At 42.5% G+C, this 20788-nt stretch overlaps 1 protein-coding gene across 3 annotated transcripts in view; it reads right to left on the reverse strand.

The window, feature by feature from the left end:
* Nucleotides 1–20788, reverse strand: part of sik3 (SIK family kinase 3) — a 42202-nt gene that overhangs the window by 4616 nt on the left and 16798 nt on the right. For 2 of the 3 annotated variants that reach the window (XM_078246667.1, XM_078246664.1), the window contains exons 2-23: nt 19693–19809; nt 18942–19005; nt 18319–18480; nt 18009–18133; nt 16620–16743; nt 15183–15301; nt 13660–13770; nt 13443–13577; nt 12839–12916; nt 11741–11850; nt 10482–10638; nt 10190–10339; nt 10021–10094; nt 7858–7992; nt 6462–6603; nt 4577–4696; nt 4000–4058; nt 3692–3801; nt 2770–2909; nt 2509–2633; nt 948–1735; nt 554–708 (exon numbers count right to left, since the gene is read on the reverse strand). In XM_078246667.1, the coding sequence (XP_078102793.1) occupies nt 554–708; nt 948–1735; nt 2509–2633; nt 2770–2909; nt 3692–3801; nt 4000–4058; nt 4577–4696; nt 6462–6603; nt 7858–7992; nt 10021–10094; nt 10190–10339; nt 10482–10638; nt 11741–11850; nt 12839–12916; nt 13443–13577; nt 13660–13770; nt 15183–15301; nt 16620–16743; nt 18009–18133; nt 18319–18480; nt 18942–19005; nt 19693–19809 (3300 nt within the window). The remainder of the gene's footprint in view (nt 1–553; nt 709–947; nt 1736–2508; nt 2634–2769; nt 2910–3691; nt 3802–3999; nt 4059–4576; nt 4697–6461; nt 6604–7857; nt 7993–10020; nt 10095–10189; nt 10340–10481; nt 10639–11740; nt 11851–12838; nt 12917–13442; nt 13578–13659; nt 13771–15182; nt 15302–16619; nt 16744–18008; nt 18134–18318; nt 18481–18941; nt 19006–19692; nt 19810–20788) is intronic. The other variant, XM_078246668.1, reaches the window with a different exon arrangement.

The following is a 20788-nucleotide window of genomic DNA, read 5'->3' on the forward strand; positions in this document are numbered from 1 at the left end:
CATTTTGCAAGTAAACTCTTCTTTTGTCTTGTGTTCTGAAGGGGAAGTCAAAACTTCAATGGGAAGATAATTAATGGAAATTTCAGGTGGTTTCACTGTTGATTTGCTTAACTGTTTCACTGTTGTTTTTTTTAAAGTTCAATAAATGCAACCTCTTATAATTGTGATTATGATTTTTTTCCATAATCAAGCAGCCCTAGCTTATGGTGTGTCGATGCCCCTAAAAACATCTAAACAAATAGGACTTTTAGGCTCATTCAGTCATGCAGACATTTGCTTTCTGCCTTCAGCTATACATCTACTAACCAGGCTCTCTCCAGCACTGCACTGGCAAGCAAGATGAGCGGATACATTATACTCTCCAAAATAAACCCAGCCAATATTAACATGAGATACAAATGTGAGATTGTTCCTACCATCCCTTTTGCAAAGTATCATACTCATAGAACATTGAAAATCCCATTTTTATTATATATGCTGCAGGCTTGTCTACAGCTAATAGCAAAGTGTGGTCAGCATGGTCCGTAGAAACTAGCAGCAAAGTTTCACTCACATAGGCATCGTCACAGGTCTGGATGGTGTGGTGGCGCTGTAGCTGTCCACGGGACCTATAGGCGTCACCCTGGGGACCTCGCGAATAGCCCACACCATTATGATCAGGCACCTCCATGGCCTGCCCTTGGGGCCTGCACTCCACATGCTCAGATTCTAATAGTAAAAACAAAAAATGTGTAGTATATGTGGACACTGAATAAATTGTACTGTGTAATGATTTTTCCAAGAAAAGTAAAAAAAATAAACTGCTCTGATGCTATTCTTAATGTCTGAGATCTTTTAATGTAAGCCAGCAATGCAAAGACAAAAGGCAAACAAAAAGTCAGTCAGTAAAGACAGACACTGTAAATGTCTGTAGCCATTTTTATACCAGCTGCGTAAACAGGTCTTACCTCTAGTTGTTGGAGCATTCCTTATGAAGGCACCATGCCTGTGTGTAGGGGAGCTGTAGGGCGGGGTGCCTCCTCGGGGAGGCCCCAGGAGCTCATGACCTTCTCCTGCCTTGGCCAGCAGGCCTTCGTGTGGGTGGTGGTAGCTAGCGGGCGCCTCATCCTCCTCCATGCTCTCCGAGTGAGGTAAGCTGGGGCAAGTTGTCTGGGCCGGGTGCTGCTGTGGCTGGACCTCCGGTGGTCGAATCTGGAGGAGGTGGTGGTGGTGGTGGTGGTGGTGGTAGTGTTGGCCTCCAGAGGCACCCTGCGGTGTCGGTGGCTCCAAGCTCTCACCCTGGCTCATCTGGTGGAGAAGCAGCATCTCTCCATACTCTTGGGGTGCACCGCTGGGTGGTGTGGGGGTTGCTGGGCACGGCCGGGGGCTCTGCCTCTTCAGCAGGGCACCCAGGTCTGGGGGCGGCAGCCTGGGGTCGGCGTGGCCTGTTAAGGAGTGGCGTGGGGACAGAAGGCCCTGCAGGGTGGGAGTGACGTGCTGTTGGGGAGGGCGGTAGTCCAAAGGAGTTGGGGAGAGCAGGGCCTGCTGTAGTGTAGAGGGGGTACCGTAGCTGCTGGTCCCCATCACACCGCTCTGGTAATCCTCCAGGCCAGGGACATTGAGGGAAGCTCCCTGCAGGTAGTGGCCGTAGGAGCCGACCACTCCGGAGGTGCCCCGGGAGGCAGCGTCGCCAGAGAAGAGGTGGGGATTGAACTGAGCCTGGTCATAGCCCGATGTGAAGCGGCCAAGGCTGCGACTAGATAGGAGGGAATGCAGAGGATAATTAGCTACTTGTTTTCTAACACCAACATGCTCCCAAACCTTTATACACAGTGCAAATAGTGATGTATTTGCTTTTAGCTTTCAACAATCTACAGAAGGCCTTCATTAAATCACAGCACAAAGACGGCCTAGCAAACACAGCTCAAGTCCAGGTTTAAGTATTCACTGAGAGGTGTAAAAACATTTCCAAAAGGATACATTTTAATTAAGTGTGTATTTAAAGATTGTTACATGTTCTCTCAGTGGTCCTGGTTACAGAGGACTGTTTATGGGATGATGATATCAGGGATCACAGGATCACTAATCTCCTACTTCAAACTGACCCCTACATATACTTCTAAAACACTTACATCCAATCACTCACCCAGCTACACTGAGGTGGAGAATTGTTGAGGATGTCATCTCAGCAAAGTCGATGGGGGATTTACATTTATTTTTAAATACTGTTAACAAATAATGTTCTCAAAGTCTGTAATCTCACACACAAGATCTCTGGCCTGAGCAAACTGTATTACTGTCTAAGTTTCAAAATACATGGCAGAAATGTTAAACCAACAAAACAGTGAGAAACATACAATGATGAAGATAAAATTACAGCAAATAGCATGAAAGTGTCTGTTCAGAGCGGCGAGGTCATGGAGAGTTATGGAACTAAATAAAAACAGAAGACACAGAAACAGTCCATTGATATTGTTGGGAGGGTTTGGCCGGCATCAGGGGACGTGGTGACAGGATGGGTGGGGTCACCTGTGCGTCTCGGCGTTGTCTGCGCTAAGCTGCTTCCCCAGGACTCTGTGCCCTGGTGTGGACAAAAAGCCGCCCTGTCTCTGCGCTACACCTCCCAGCTCCACTTCCTGAACCTGAATGGTCACCTGTACAAACAGTCAACGATAATATTCATTATTGATCAGAGTATCCCCTTTAGACCTTCACCTTCAGAGAATATATTTAAAAACAATACATGTAACCATCAGCAGAGAGACAATTTGATTGGCTCTTAGCAGTCACCTGCTGTTGTTGAGGTACACCCTGTGCCAATGGGCGAGCAGATGCTGCTTGTTGAGGCAGGCATGTGGAAGGCGGGCTGCCACTCTGGCCCTGATAGAGCGCTGGAGAACCGTGCTGGTACTGCACCGGTGACGGACCTCCTAGGAGAGGAGAGGAGTCATGAGGGCAAAATCTCTGGCCAAACTTTCTTTCACCCACCAAAATCCCTCTGGCAATGAGAGCAGACTTTTACAAAGAGGGAAAAATTCAGTTTTCCCCAACGGAACGTTTAACCTGAGCAAGTTCAAAGTCTTGCATGGATCGATTTATAAACCCTTGCTTAATTTTATTTGTGAAGTTTCCATAGTTTAGCTGTAAATTTGTAATACTACTTTTCAGTTAATTGTTTGGATTGGTCCTGACTGGCATCCTAACTAATGGCACTGTTACAATGAGTGAATAAGATCACTTGTTATCTTAACACAGTAATCACAGGTTATTGTGTTTTTGATGACCGACATGTTTACTCACCTGCTGCCCCTGGTCACACACAAAAACATGTCCCATGAGTCAGCATAAACTAGACCTTGTACCTAGTACATCATTCATAACACAATGTCAAGAATGAACGTATGTCAGATGTCAGTGTTTGTGTACTGATGACAAAAGCAAGTGAGTAATTAAGAGTAATTACACTCCCAGCTACAGTAGTCTGAAGCCAAGTGTCCATTTCAAAACACAAATAAGTCAACCGTCATATAACCATTAATAACAAATGTAAGGTAAAATGTGACGGAACAGTCATAAACTGTCATCAATGTATAAAATCTGTCAGAAGAGTATGATTAGAGGAAGATGGATCTATCTATTTCTAGCCACCACGTCTACAGTTCAGTTACAAGGTAAGAAGCATTTTAAACACTCTACCCATAGTATTACTAACCATGCCCTTGCATTATGCCTGCCGAGCCAGGCGGAGGGCTCTGGTTGGGCTGTCTGAAGAGGTGGTTGCTGGGATGTGTTGGCGGAGGGCTGGAGGGCTGGATACGCAACCTGAGGGAGGACGGGACAGAGTAGGAGAAGAGAAGAGAGAGAAACGACAATGATGTAACACTTCAGTCGATAGCACTGCACCACAGTATCAAGATTCATTGTTCACCGTTCAATAGCTGATGAGTAGTGTGTGTGTGTGTGTGTGTGTGTGTGTGTGTGTGTGTGTGTGTGTGTGTGTGTGTGTGTGTGTGCTTTCACCTCTGAAGCTGGTGGGTTAGGTGACTGGGCTGGTTCTCTCCATGGCCTAAAGACAGACTCTGCAGGTAAAAAGAAATTAATTTTGACTCAAAGCTTACACTTCGTACTAACCTTCATCCTGGACTATACATCTGCCCATTGCACATACTATATATTTCTTAGCATTCTGCACTAAACCCATTCAGCCTCCTTTCTTATACTAAACAGCTATTTTGTATATATTGGTTTCTGTTTCCGTAGTTATTGTTTATTTCTCATTAATGTTTAATAGGTTTGTTTGTGTATGTATGAAGCTATCACCAAGGCAAATTCCACGTGGGGTAACTACTGTGGCAATAAACTCCTTTCTGATTCTGAAGCGTCAGCAATGGAGTGTGCATGTCCCAAAGAAAGGTATCAATTTGAGGAGAAACATGAGGCCACAGTGCAGGATGACCAAGTCTCAGGTGAACCAAATTAATAGCACTTTCTACAAAGTTTACATCTATGGTTTATAGATACCTGCGTAGTTCAACATAATGCATGCACGACGTAAAAGTTGCCGTAAGCTAAGTGCTAATTTGTCAGCTTCAAATACCTGGATTTGCTGGTGGAGGATTTGTTGCTCTTGCTGGTAGAGGATATGCTGTTGCTGGGTGTGCTCTAGGAATCGCTCATCCTGCTGGGCAGCATACATTTTCTGGAGTTGCTCACACTCCTATTGGGAACACAGAAATGGTCCCCAAATATTACATTTACATGCCAACAAGGGAGTAATTTCAACTGATGGTAATGTGTTGGATCTAGAGAAGTAGCCAACACTTCGGGGAAAAAAGGGTTCCAACAAAGCCTGCAATTTAGTTTTTCTTAGCTCACTAGGAATAGTTGATTAATAAATAACAAAATCTACTGCATGTCATTCTTGTCTTGCCAGAGTCAAAAAATATCAACAGTAATTATTCACTTCATCAACAGCAAGTGGCAATATGTAACCTTTGTTATGTTATATTTGTAAGAAATCCCCATCTTGCTAGCAATTATAACTGTAGTAAACATTAGCATTTAGCAGCTATATCAAAACTGTTTCTATGTTAATTCTGCTTTGTGATCAATTAGCCCATGGTGTTTAGTGTTTAAAGGCAACACTTTCATATACTTTACATCTCCCAGTGGAAGTGTTATTATCTGGCTGACTGATCGTGAAGCTAGTCGAAACAGTAAGCTAATGCTTTGTTTAATGATATTAATCACATTTAGTTAACAAAACTAATTGTGCTGCAAAAAGCTAAAGTCCAAACCAACTTTCTGCTACATGCAAGTGAGATGTTACAACCTATTGTCTCAAAGCACTTTGTGAAGTCCAAACTCATGAAAACAACATGCGTGTATGACCAGCTACAACATGTATGATGTACTGTGAGGTCATGTAATTGCCCCTGAGCAGAGATTTTCTATTTGTCACTTTCCTTCCCTGTTGGCCTCCATTTCTATCAAAACTCCCAAAAGCTAGGTCCCTGCTCTGTAGCTACTTTGTTGGCTGGTCTCACCACACAATTAATCATACATACTCTTCTGTGACCATTGCCCTAATATCCTAATCTTCCGTTCCCAGATCTGACCATCATATCCTGTCCAATTTTACTACTTAAAGTCTATCCTGGTCTCTTGTGTAGCATTGCTGGACAATGGACTTTCCTCCTGTCATGACCCTGTTTTACCTCCCACTTTGTTAACCCCTGCTCTAATCTTAGTGTACCATCACCATGCCGCTCACAGGGTAAGAGACTTTATTACTGATGCTAGGACACCAGAAGCTCCTGAAGACCTGGTCTGAATTCCAGGAGTAAACGCAGATGAATAATGGCACTAAGCACTAAGAACTGTAGATCTATCCGAAATCCATGACCAATAGCTTCGTAGTGTAGCATGACTGTTCTGCACTGAAATGGTAGCCGAGACCAGAGGAGGCAGAATGCAACGGTCAACCAATGGGGGTGGGGGGGTGCTCATCACAGTAGACAGTGGTCCACCTCAAGTGGGTGATTGCTATTACACCGACTGCTGCGTCACTGAATTGACCTCAGCTCGTAAAGCAGATTTGCAGTGCCAGGGGACTTTGGTTTGTGTTCTCAAGAGTGTCCCAATTGCATCAGACTAGCTGCAATGTATCACTATTTCTGCACTTTTTGCCTTGAGAGTCAAATGTGCGTCACTGTTCGCAAGCGCCAAGCAGCCTTCCTTTTATGAGCATTTGAAAAGGCAGGGGGGTTAGGGCAAAGCAGAGTACAGACCAGAGGGGAATTTCTGAAATCTTAGCAGAGTCACTGGTATTGATCAATAACCCTATTGATCCTCCACAGAAATGCTGCCTTATTTTCTCCTCCAGACACTGAGAAAAAAATAACTCAATGCATCTTTTCATAAAGCTATGCAAGCAAGAAAAAAGCAGATGATATTAATACATTTGAAGTAGGGTGATAAACCTGTTTGAGTTGTTTAATGAGGCTGCTGTTCTCTAGATGAGCCTTGAAGGCCTGGATGGTGGCTGCGCCATCAGAAAACCGTCTGACAGGTGAGAAGCGCTCCATGGGGAGATGAAGGGTGTTACAGTCCTTATAGCTGGATCTGAGGAGGGGACCAAAGGGAGCAGACACAAACGTGTGTACACAAATACACACGCACGCAAGCACACACACACGCAAATTCACAGCATGACAGATAACACAAACACATCGACACACACATTCAGTCATACAGACACAGAAACAGATACATGAGAAGCTTGAGCTCTTTAAACCTGCACAAAATATTACAAGTTAAAAGTATCCGACAGTGATATATTGAGCGTAGGAAGACATTGGGAGCCCAAAATTCACAAATGTCATACGTCAAACATAATCCAGCAGTCATCCTTTAAATGATGTCATCCATCCTGTCAATCATGACAGAGGAGGAGACAGGTTATGGAGGGAACTTTGAAGAGGAATTGTGCATAATTGGATGCAACTCAAGTGTTTGGAAGCTGCTAATTTTTTTGAGAGTTGGACAGTGACTACATTTCATATCACTTGTGAACCCTTGGCACATTGTCTCAGAGGTCATTGCACCTCATTAGCAGTCAATGAGACTAAATCTTTCAGGATAATAAATGCCACAGCTGATAATCAGATTAAAAGGTAAGTTACATTATATACATGTTAATGGAAGTTCATCTAAGGGCAACACTGCCAATATAGGACGTTAAAAAAAGGTTCTTGAGGATTTTTTTCAACAAATGAGCTCTTTTCTAAGCACTGCAAAGTGCTTTCCTAGTATTTCAAAAGACTTTCTAATAATCTGCATTGGAGGAAGATGATACTTTTGGGGGACAACAGCTTGAATTGAACAATACCAAAACACAAAAATATGACTGCTATTAAAGAGAAATTACTTATACATGAACAATCTGCTAAATCTGAACCAGTCACATACCTGCTTTACCAGGTTTATGGGAAAGGAAAAAGTTATTTTGAATTGTGGTTTACTGGTGATGTGGATAGATATATATATATATATATATATATATATATATATATATATATATATATATATATATATCTCTCTCTCTCTCTCTCTCTCTCTCTCTCTCTCTCTCTCTCTCTATCTCATGTGCCCACGCTCCACCTCAAACACCACTACTGACAAAATATCCTTTGTTTTCGGAAGGTGCATAACCTTCACCTGGTAAGAGTTCAGCTGTGTGTGCAAGTGAGTGAGTGAGTTTGTGTGTGTGTGTGTTTGAGAAAGAGAGAGAAAGAGTAAGGCTTAAAATGCCCCTCATTAATTGTGAGTCTGTGTGTGTTTGTGCATATACAGCTCGGAGCGGGCGTGTCCCCTCACCGGGTGTGTGTGTCGGGGGCCCAGCCCCCCCTCTGGCGGAGGCCCTGGAGCCGCTGCGACTCTGCCGAGGGCTCGCCATGCGATGTGCTCGTGAGCACGTGCGTCGTGTGCCGCTTGGAGCGGTTCGCCAGGTACCTGGGCCGCAGGGAGGGGGGAGGACGGGGGTGAGGGTGGGAGACAGGAAGTAGCGCTGGTCAGCTCTCTGTCCTCATTGGCTAATGGAGACGGGGGGAAAGGCCCGCCCCTTCCCACTTCTGCCAATGGGTGCCATCATTCATATCATCTTAGCCAATCAGAAAAACATTGAATAAAATTACACCATAGATGGATGTTATAGCTTATGGGTATCCCACAACCACCCAATTTAAGGATTGGACTGGATTCCTTTTTTTTTTCTTTTTAAATCATTGATTTTGCAAGCTTTAGAGTTAGCAAAGCTGTGTGAGAAAGAGTGAGGAAGTCTGGAGAATAATTTGGCACTTACTGAAATAAAAGAGATAAAGAAGCTCTTGGCCAAAGAGTTTGAAAGACATGGATTTGGAGGCAGATTAAGTTTGGAACTGTGGCAGAAGGCAATTGCGCGATGGAGAAAGGAGGAGAGATGGGGTAAGCACCACAGCAGAGTGGCCACCTCCCGTGGTAAAAAGCAAAGCAGCCGAGAGGCACTCCCTCCCAGCAACCCAGGACACCAGCGAAGTCTACAGAAGATGCTGTCTAAAGAGGACCAGCTGGTAAACCCTAACCTGGACTTCCAACAACAAGCAATCACAACTACATATACTAAAACATGTGCCTATCCTTACCCTGGCCTGATTTCATCTCCTTCTATGTCAAAGCTCTTATTTTGGAAAAAATCTCAGACTTCTTGCATAAATATTATTAACTATTAACTAGGGATGCACCGAATCCAGGATTCAGGTTCGGGCGAATATTGGGCTTTTTGACGTGGTTCGGTTTGTGCCGAACCTCAGAATTTTTTTTACCGAACCCTACACTTGCACTGCGCGCGCTACACTGGTCGACATAATGTAGGTGGACCGTTCAATGCAGTAGGCTGTGAGAAAGTGAAAATGGAACTCGCAAGCAGAAAAAGCGCCGCCTGGCAGCACCCCCAGCAAAAAGAAGGCGAGGCGACCCAAGCCGAGCCACACATTCAACACGCAATGCCGACCTGTTCCGCGGCGGCAAGGAACCCAAACAACACACTACATCACTACTACGCCGCTGCCAAAACACCTGCGCATGAAACATCCGAAAGAATACGAGCCACGCATGAAGGAATCCACAGACAGCAGCCAAAACGCAGCAACCCCAGGTATGGCCAAGGAAGGACAGTCACAGCTAAAAACTTGTATTAACCAGATAGTGCCTCTCCCAGGCTGTCGGCTGTTCTCTCAGCAAATGAGTGTCCCTACAGTGGGAGCGGAGCGACCGAACGGCCGGCTGCTGCTGCTCATTAGCCAATGTTAGCTTTCTAATTTCACCCACCGGACATACTTTCATCATACACTGGTTAGTGAAAATTTGCCAAACTAAATTGTCACTCATCTGGCAATAGCGATGTGCTTTCCTACGATGTGAATTCAACATTAAGTTGTTATATTTAACTATTTTAGAGGCTATGGCTATTTACTTCATTAATTTACTGTGTTAATGGACTGAGGATGGGAGTAGGATTCGGCTTTCAGTTTCAGATTCGGCAGAATCTTAACCAGTGGATTCGGTATTCGGCCGAACCCCAAAAATCTGGATTCAGTGCATCGCTACTATTAACCTCCACTGCGTGAATCTAGTGATGTTGGGTAAGCCCAGTGTTTTTGCTTTTTTGTATTCAAAAAATTATTCATGTAACTGGATTTAACATATCCTTCCTACTCTAAAATTTGCTGACTAAGCTTTTGCTACAAGAAACATCCTGCATGTCACTAGCTTGATGTATGTTATGCTTGTAAAAAGGTTTGACTACATAGTACATAATAATACAAAATGTATCAAAAGTGATGCATTGAAATAATTATTATTAAGCTAGCCAAATTCTTATTTCAACATTCATACAGAACCATCCGACCTGTTGTCACAGGTTACGGGCCCTCCAGAGTATCCAGTTTAGACAGCACCCCTGTACAGTATACCCCTTCACCAAACACTGTCATCGTGGGTTACCTCTGTACTGCCTCTTGGTCTGGCTCTCCGTCTGAACCCTCCTCATCCACCGGAGCTACTGCAGGGATAGGGTGCTAAGAGAGGCAAAGAGTTTACCAGTCAACACTACTACAGTTTATATGAGGGGAGAATATAAAAATTGCACACATGCAGAAATCCAGATCCTCACCGGGCTGGTGACAAGTGGTGAGGGCCCCCGGGGCCTCTTGAGGAGCTGAGCGTGTAGCTGAATGTTGGCCCCACCGTCGGAAGCTCTTCGACCAAGAGGCCCCATGCCGTTAAGCAGCTGCAGGGTGGGTGGCTGCAGCAACGACTGCTCCTGTAGTATCAGCAGACAATGGAATTCAGATTGGGTGATATTTAGACCCTCCATATACAGGTTTCTGCAAATTAACTGATGACTTTCAGAAGTGTTCTAACGCTAATTAAAAGTCCCCACAATCTAACCCAACTGACTGTACCTTGTACTCCAGCTGCTGCGTGGGCTGCAAGCTCTGTGTGGGCATGAGAGTGTGCATTTGGCCCATAATGGGGGCCAGTGGGGGGAATGGAGGCTGGGGCACTGCACCGCGAGGGAAACCTGGTGGCATTTTCTGGAGGTCCTCCTGCATCTCTGTCCTGTGTTGGAAGTTTCAGCAAGTTATGCGATTAGTTTTGATAAGGTCAGAACTGATATGACACATGAGGGGGCATGTTTGTGTAAAGCTGATTGAACCCGGCGCAAGTGGCAGGTAGAGATGAGATTCATTCAGGAGGTTGATTCAGAAAGGAGCAGCATGCGGCAGGACAACGGCTGCAAAGCACACGCTTCTATACGGAGAACACGATTCTTGCTTCTTGTTTCCCACAACAACTTTTTGTAAATACACCTTTTAAAACCTGGACGACGACGACACCGAAGAGCGGGCTGGTGCAGAACCGACGGCATAGAGGATGGAGTGTGCTGGCTTCGTCTCGACGAGGGAAACACCAAAAGCTAGCAGGCCCGGCTTCGGAAGGCGGAGCGCGAAATGACAAGGTGGCCTGGTGATTCAGTTTAACACAGCACAAACCCCTCTAGAAGTCGAAAAGACATACACTCATCCCGGCCAGCTTAATTTCATTCTCACGTTAAACGCAACACACAGGTAGAGGAGACAATACCATTAATGTTACACGCTAGGTTAGCCTTTATGAGCACAGGTTGGCATTGTAACACTATGTTATGTGCTAGAAACTAGCTCATTTATTACTTAAAGTCTTGTTTGGGATAGATTATTTAAATGCATCTTAAATAACCCATGCTCTACTATCCCTGCCCACTGATTATTTATTAAGCTATAAAAAGCTAGCAACTATTACTTTTGATTACTTTTAAACTTCACACTACAACCTGACTTGTTCAGTAGTAGCAGGAACACAGCATCTACCATCTTTTGACACAAGCCTGAAATAAATGTAATTTGGATGCAGTATTCTACCCAAAACTCAGATAATATGAATAAACGTTTGACCCTTAATCTAGAGAGAAAAATTGGAAGTCCCGAAAAGATACAGACTTACTTGCTAAATAGTTGGTGAAAATAAAAATGCAAAGAAATGATGGGTGATGGCAGAAATTTTAGAGTTATCATCTGAAATTACAGGTCAGTCAGCTGACATTTTGAAAGAAAAATACTACTTGTGATATGTAGCAATAACAGAAAACTTACTCATAGTAGATTGGAGAGTTGTGTTTTACCTTTGGTCTGGTACTCCCACAGTGTGCCGCCTCATCGAAAGGTAGCGAGCCATGGCCTCGGGAGATGGTTCCTCCCCTTCATCACTGTCCAGAGCCATGCTGCCATCCGGCTAAACAATAAATATAAACATATTTGTTATTAGTAATGCCCTTTGGTAGGGTGTGTTGCATGCTTGTGTACATGTATGGCCATTTGTTAAAAGATCATATAGATTTTTAATGTATTTCAATTCTAATATATGCTTCAAACTTCATGTATTCTATTAAAATCCCTGCTGCAATGCAGTAATCTGACACATTCTTGTGTTTCACAGCATTTGTGAGTCAGCTTTGAGGCTGTGTGTGTGTATGTATGTGTGTCCGATCATAGTGTTTGAGATAAACCACACACTACACAGTAACAGTAGTAAACCGTAAATACTGGACAGTCAGTGATTACAAACATGCAAATCATCAAGATTGGATGCTGTTTTATGTTGACTGATGTATGGTACTAAGAAGTGGTGGAACAATTATTTGCTAGGCTAAGGGACAACAATTTTTAAACCAACTCCAAGTTAGAAGCAGTTAGGGTAAGAGCCTTTCAACTCCATAAACCAGGGGTCTTTAACGTTTTTTAGGCCAAGGACCCCTTAGCTAAAAGAGAGACAGAGTAGGGACCCCCTACTTCGTATAACATGACTTTGCATTAAACTGGGCCACATGGATGAAAATGAATGGCAGTGAATCCTTAAGCTTAACTGTATGGCTACCATAGGCATAGAAAGCTTATCTTCAATGTGTACATTACATTGTTTCACAAATAGGCCAATTTATATTTGCTATTAAAATGTTAGTTTCATGTTAATGTATAATTTCAGACAAATATTATTTTTGAAAAAAGAAAGTTTAGAAAAATTATTTTGTAGACATAATTTGGCGCCCCCCCCCCGCAATAAGTCTGAGGACCCCCTAGGGGTCACGGACCCCCTGTTGAATATCTCTGCCATAAACTAAAGTTGTGCCTGATCCTAGCTTCTTTATCATACATTATGAGCCCCACTGCTGGCCACGCACTGCCAGGGTGACGCAACTATGTGGATGTCCTCGTCAACTTACCTCAACAATCTGGTTCTCTGGGTTGATGAGCTGGACATGGGGAACGGTCATGCTAACAGGATTACCCTGCGGATCTGTCTGCTTGGCACACACGCACACCCACCCACACACACAGCCACACCCACACACAAACACACAAACACACGATTGTACTTATTTTCATTTCACATTGGCAGATGTGGGTTAAAGCAACCTAGCTGGACAAACACGATGACTACTGTAAGTTGGAACAGTTCAGTGAAAAAGTGAAAAAGAAAACAGTCCAAAGGCGCCTTCCGCAAAACCACTCTTCTTCAAGCTCTCACAAACAACTGTTATTTTAACGACAATGAAGAAGCTCTTGATATAATGACATCATATACAAAGAATTGATTTATAAATATAACCAATGTATCGTATGGACAGATAAACATACGATTATTCAGATAACTAGGGTGTGTTGTGACCCACTGGCTCTAGAAAGGTTTACTACAATTATTACTATATAAAACTGGCATAAAATAGCCCCAACTCTCCAAAATACTATCAAAATGAGTAGAAATGAACACATGTAGGCTGCAAAGCCATTATCATATCATGCCAACACCAGTGGACAATGAATTACCTGTACAGCGTTAATGGGATAGGTAATGGAGCGCGGTGTGGGCGGGGCAACACGCAGGGTCTTGTGTTTCTTCAGGCGGTCTGCCAGCAAACTGTAGATGGCACTGTAGTGATCGTATGCATCCGTTTGTAGGGACTAGAGAGGAAAAGGCAGGATAAGTATACGTTGCTGAGATAACTTAGCAAAAGGCAGTGCTGAGAATTTATTTGTGTCCAACCTGAAGTGTGCGCTCTCGGTCCAGGCCCATCTCACACATGGCTATCAGCACCTGCTCATTGATGAGCTCCGTCTCTCTCTCCGTTTTCACCTGCTCACACTCCGCTATCAACTGGAAGGGAGAAGAGATTTGGGGGGGCAATGTCATATGCCATAGCCTTTTCCTTCACAGTTTGAGCACCTACTCCATTCTAAAAATCAAGTTAAAGGAATAGTTTGACATTTTAGGAAATACGCTTATTCACTTTCTGGTGGTAAGATGAACCATTTCTCGGCTGGGAGGCTTTGCCAGGCAACCAGCAGAGATGTCAGGTTACTGCTCAGAATTAAGACTTTTTTTTTTTTTAACCTTATATCTATATATTTTCAAACGAGGCATGGGATCAGACAATACCGTTAATATCAATATATAGTTTAATGTTACATAACCCATTTCTTCTGTAAAGTCGTGCCTGTGTTTGCATCTCTCCTCTCAGTCTCTGCACAACCCCGCCCCCACTCACTCACAGATTCTCCCGCAACAGCGCCGGCCCACACCACTGACATTTGTCTACAGTCTTAATTGTTTTTAGCACAGCTGTATATTTTGTTAGGCAGGAGAGGAAAACCTGTATTTGTACCAGTGTTTCTGGACCCGGGAGAGAGATGTGACCCATGACTAGAATATCATAGTTCATAAAAATGCAGCGCAGTGACGATACAGACATTACATAAGTTTGTACTGCAACGCCGCTGACCTGCCGATGCAAATTCAACCCGAGCTGGACCCGTTCACAATGAATCAGACATCACTCTGTGAGTAGAGCATCCACTCTGTAGAGTAGTTCAGATACTTCACTGATAAACCAGAGAATTGTACAGTAACAATTGGCTTTATAGTCAGTCAGTCAGTCAGTCAGTCAGTCAGTCAGTCAGTCAGTCAGTCAGTCAGTCAGTCAGTCAGTCAGTCAGTCAGTCAGTCAGTCAGTCAGTCAGTCCCTCTCTCTCTCTCTCTCTCTCTCTCTCTCTCTCTCTCTCTCTCTCTCTCTCTCTCTCTCTCTCTCTCTCTCTCTCTCTCTCTCTCTCTCTCTCTCTCTCTCTCTCTCAACTGAAGGAGCTTTCTCAGAGATAAACCATTTTTATTTAATATAGGCTATTCATTTTAGATAATGTGTTGCAGCTGTATATTTTCACAACAGGGAAGCAAACCCTATCTTTGAATTTTATTTTGATCAAAGTCTGTTTAAATAAAAGTGCTTGTGACATCTCACATGCTGCTTTGACTTAAAGCTGAACATTTAGCCCACTTTGTAAAAATTACCGGGATATATACAGTACCAGTCAAAAGTCTGGACATGCTTTTTAATGAGAAAGTGTGTCCACACTTTTGACTGGTACTGTATATCATGTATCGACATTTTTGGTCCGTATCGCCCAGCTCGAGGTGCTGATTGGCAAAGATCATTTGCTTTAGGTAAACAGTCATTATGGGACCCTTCCCTCAGTGAAGATATCGACTGCTGAATACTTCTAGAGGTGTCTCACCCTGTCGAAGTCTGGGTCCGGATCTCCTAGTCTCATCCACTTGTTCTTACAGATCTGCTCCATGCTCAACCGTCTGCTGGGGTCCAGCACTAACATGTGTCTGATCAAGTACTCACAGTCTGCAATAACACACAAGCATACATGAGACACCTCTCAAAGCATAATATAAATCAAAGCAACTTGACTGTTTAGAAAACATGCAAAGGAACAGTAAAAATTACAATCAATAACAAGCAATATTTTTGAGTAGCTAAAATAAAAAATAAAAAAAAGTATTCACAGAGAAAAAATTAATTTTTGTCCGATTTGTTTCCTAAATTGTGGTACTTCTGTTTTTTTATCCAGGAAAACTATTTTTCAGTCTGCAGTTATTTCGACATTTCAAAAGTGATGCTCTACTCAAAATCTTTTAAATCAAATGCTCACCCCATTGTAGGCTTCAGTTGCGTCTATTAAATGTTTCATCTACAGAAAACATTTTTGGTTCTCTCCTCTGCATATCAGTTTACTCAACATTCCACAGGAGTGAGTTCAATTAACGATGTCGGTTAACCTTTAACTGGTTAACCACTGAGAATATTTTTTAACCGTTAAGCATGTTGGTCTATAGGTACATTTGAGGGGAGAGATTGAGTGCGGTTTATCTGCATGTACTGCCTGTGAGGAGTTGAAGCATGTTTTTTAACAACAGAAACGGTAACGTTAGCCACACTGCACTGCTATGTTCACAGCTATGAGTTACTGCTAACTTCATACCCACTGCCATGCGCGAGCATTCTCACTCTCACACAACCTTAGCACTGAGTTATATCTTAGAAAAGGTTGCTACTTTTATAACCGGGCTCACAATACACTGGCGGAAACCCTGCGCTCTAACCACCGACTGCTGGAGAGCTTTCCCAAACGGAAGCTAACGTTAAATTTTTTTTGGTTTGTTACCGGTTAATAGGTGTCGGGCTATCGAAAGCAAAATTGACTGAAACTGACATCCCTAATTTCAATTAACATCTTGATACTTTTTTCCAAAGTGAAAACTTGTCACAATTGGAATCAAATGTAACCAGCATAAATTCAACCTGACCAAAGCCACTGTTAAAAGGTAACCAGTGGATTTTTCTTTACCATTAGGGGCACTATGGGGCAATGTTTTTGTGAGTGGGTCATGTTTTTGTTTGTATCATTCACAAGGACGCACATGTTTATTGGACCTCAGGATATACACTGCATTTGTTTGAAAGAAAACTCTACAGGCCTCCTTTAATAGCCACCTTCCAAGCAAACAGTGGTAAGTGCTTGATACTAAAGAAATTGATTTTGGGTGAAGTATCACGTTGGAATTCGCTTGGCCCTAAAGCTAATGACATCTTGCACTAAGGTATGGTCTGGAGGAGGAAGTAAAGAGACATAGGTAAGAGTAAGAGCTGACTAGAGTCCTACCTGTGGACATGAAGAAGGGAATGCGGAACTTGCCACTGAGGACACGTGCCCGCAAATTTTGAAGAGTGCTGCCGTCAAAAGGCAGGGCGCCGCACACCAAAACGTATAACACCACACCTAAGCTCTATAGAGAGAAAAGACAGCAAGAATCAAATCATCAATCGTTATTGAAGCAGTTTCTGTATCTTGGGGGATACAGTCATTTGACAGGCTGTGGTGGGAGGAGCTATGGGGGAGGGGCAGTGTGTGGCTGCAGTTGATGAGAAACAATGATGGGGCGATGGGTCATGTTTGCCAACATTCGAAACATTTGTATCAAAATGGCAACATTTGTGGGGAAAAAAAACACGGGTCCTGAGGTAAGGGTTATATTTTTTAACGATTAATATATTTTAGAGTGATTTTGTTTTAGAAAATAGTTTAAGGATAGTTTTATATGTTCTTGTGGATATTTTTTAAATTACTTTTTCACAACTTTTATAATCAGGCATTGAATGCCTGTAATCTGGGGGATACATTGCCCATATAAGGGTATGAAACAGGGCTGGTCACTGGCGGATATACTTATGTTTTGAGGCCTGTTCTCTACATATATTCAATAAGATAAAGGTGTGAAATATTGATTACTTTTTATTTTACTCTTAAATGTGTATTATTGATGAAATCGGCAGTGTACAAATGTTTTTAGGGAATTTCTGTCAGCAGTTTCTACAGTACAAGAGGGAGAGAGGTGAAGTCTGTAGTTTTGCCACCTGATGGTTCATCAGATTCAGAGGAGGGAACCAGTGAGGAAGTCGAGGAAGATAAGCTAAAACAGTTATGAAATGTTCAATTTAATGGGCAATTGCAGAATGGGCAATTCATCTTGGGAGATAAAGTTCAGTTTTTTTTCCAGTTTATTTCTGATGTTGTATGGAAAACATGAAAGAATGTAGCTAATTAATTGTTTATTATGTTTTTAAAGTTGGCATTTGAACTATAAAAAAAGGGATACAATGTAAAAAGTAAACCCTAAATGGGCAATGTATCTCGGGAGATACAGAGTGCAAGTTAGAAAATAAAGGTCATATTTTGAAGGAAAAAAAGAAAACATGAACTTGTGTTATTTTAGTCTAGATACATAAAAAAATAGCAATGAATTCATTTTCCATCATATTTATATATGCTTGCCCCTTTAAGGGTTAAAAAGGACTTCAACAAGCAATTATTTTAGTTATTAATAAACCCAGAGCGCTATAGATTATGGAAGAAATTTGGTACTATATTTTAAGACAAAAACCTTTTAGGGCCTCTCATTCATTCGGGATTCTTTTTTGTTTTCCTAACAAATGAGCTACACCTTGTGCCGCAGCACAACAGGGCCTTATGAATACCTTAAAGTCTACTTACCCATATATCTACTTTAGGTCCGTCATACTCCTTGCCCTCAAAGAGTTCTGGTGCGGCATAGGGAGGACTGCCACACCATGTCTTCAACAGCTGTCCTCGAGAAAACAGGTTACTGAAGCCAAAATCTGACAGGGGGAGAGGATGGGGTTTATTCAATCGTATCACTTTACTTGACAGAATAAATGTAATCAACCCTAGAAAATGCTCCAAAAGCACGTTGACACTTGACACTACGCCCACTCGCCATGACAGCTCAAAACCACTAAATTAGGTTTCCCAACCATACATTCTTAAGTGCTCACACATATACCTGCAATTTTGATGTTGAGGTTGTGGTCCAGCAGCAGATTCTCAGCCTTCAGGTCTCTGTGGACAATGTTGCGGCAGTGACAGAAATGGACTGCTGCCACAATCTGTTTGAACTTCTTCCTGGCATCCTTTTCTGCCATACGTCCATGAGCTACCAGGTGGTCTACACACACATGCACGCACACAGGTTAGAGATTAATGGTACTCAATTTGTAATGACTCAAAGTTACATAACTCCGAGTTTAATAGAGGGATATTTGCAAAAAAGTGGCACAAAAGGGAAGTTAATAATGGCAAAACATGAAATCACGCCATGCTTAGTTAAACTGAAAATACGCAATACAAGAATGAACATGCAGTGCAAACAAACCAATCGTGATGGTCAATAATTATACATATTTATTTATTTTTTTAAACCAAAATTCTAATTACATTTTTACTTGGCAGATTTCCCAGACCAGTATTTTTCAAAGAAATATTAAAGAAAATTGTTCTTGCATTTTAAAATCGGTATTTTGACACCAGTCAAAAATCAAAAGGAAACATAAACACAAACTGTAAAGCAGAGGGGCAGGCGATGATGAAGACTATCTACATCAAGGTAACAGTGGGGATATCTCTTACCAAATATCTCTCCGCCGCTAGCGTACTCTGTTACCAGATAGATCATCCTCTCAGTCTCCATCACCTAAAGACATAAACAAATGTTAACAACCAGGACCTACAGACCCTCTGACAGGCCAAAATCTAGTGATGGGTGGTTCACCCGTTACACAACAGAATGAGTAAGCACTGTTTGGCATACACACAGAAAGATTTAAATAGAAAAACTGCCATTTCCTCAGTGTAGCATTCAATGTATATATGCGTGAGGATTTCAACATATTATGCTTTGTGGCAAAGTGATTAGATTATGTTTAAACTGCTGAGAACTGTTTTAGACAAGATGCTGTAAAAGTTTGCTTGTGACCGGTTGGTTTGGTGTTACAATCCCCATACAGCTGGAAAAGTTTGGATGACTATCTTTTTCCAATTTCTACCACTGAGTCTAACCAGAGCCACGTTTTTAGTCAGAAGACAGAAAGCCCCACAGATGTACAACCATGAATGTGAAGAAGAAAAAAAAACTCAACTTTTCCTGGATAAAAATATAGATGAATACATACATATAGGTACATTTAAGAATTTAATACCAATGAATGTCTGCAATTTTTAACACTTTGGTACATTTACCCCAACAAAACAATGGCAGGTAACATCAGATCCTGCTAATCCAACAAATTCTGTTTTTCCTTTTCCTATTGGGCCATGGGTCGCAGGTGTAAGATGTGAGCAAGGTGTGTTATCGGCTCTGTAGGTGAGTGTCAATGTGTACCTGGTAGAGGCGGATTATGTGGGGGTGCTTCAGCAACTTCATGATTTGCACCTCTCTGAAGATCTTTTTCAGGTTTTCATCGTCCAGCTGGGTTTTATCCACTATTTTTATAGCCACCTGAAGACAGAGAAAAGAAAGGGATGGAGGAAGAGATAAGGATGAATGAGGAGAGGGACAGAGGGTGAAGTGGTGATGAGGGCGAGATTACGAGGGAAACAGTGAGGAAGGAGGAAATATGGAAGACAGAAAGAGACAAACAGAGAGGAGAGTGAAAGAGAGTGAGGAGACAAAACAAGGAATAATTTATGTTAAATCATGAAGTTTGTTTAGCAGCTCTTGAGTGTTCAAAGCACAGACAATATCTTCACATTTATGGTATTAAACTGACACTTGAATTACAGGTTACAATTCCAGGGTACGGTCCCAGGGCCCTTGCAATACTGCAATGATAACACAATAATCATTGAAGAGCAAAGTGCCAAGAATATAACCAACAAATAAGCTAAGGGGTTGGCGTGAGTCAGACGGACTCAATTTAACATGACCTGGCACTGCTTAGCCATTAACCAACATACGGTTGGGTACCAAAACCCGGTGCTTGTACGGCACCGGTGCCTTAAAAACCGGTATCTACCGGACTGAATAGTAACGCGGATCTCGGTGCCTCATTTCAGTGCTACTGAAATGCCAGCGCAGCCCTCTGATAGATGTTAGAGGCAACAGAAGCATCACTGCATGTGGCGCTAGTTAACATAATACATTTGGCAGCAGGTAACATTAGCCTACTGCTAGCTAGCAGCTGGATTAAACACGGTTAAAATGCGGACAGCTAACGTTAAATGGTGTGACTGTATTTCACTGTAGAGGATTCCAACACCGAGACGTAACAGTCCGCAACTGCCGTTTTTGGAAAAACAACACAGACAATTCATTTGAAACTTGCCTCACCAGCCGCGTGGTGCATTCAAAGTTATTGTAAAATACCCTTTTTCCACCTAGTGGCTGTTTTTGTCATTTACCAGCAATTTACTGGTGAAATAAGTTAATGTTATAAGTTATTGTTATTACATTTTTAATAAATCATTTAATTTTGACC

This window comes from Sander vitreus, chromosome 3 (genome assembly GCF_031162955.1).
Source record: "Sander vitreus isolate 19-12246 chromosome 3, sanVit1, whole genome shotgun sequence".
NCBI lineage: Eukaryota > Metazoa > Chordata > Actinopteri > Perciformes > Percidae > Sander > Sander vitreus.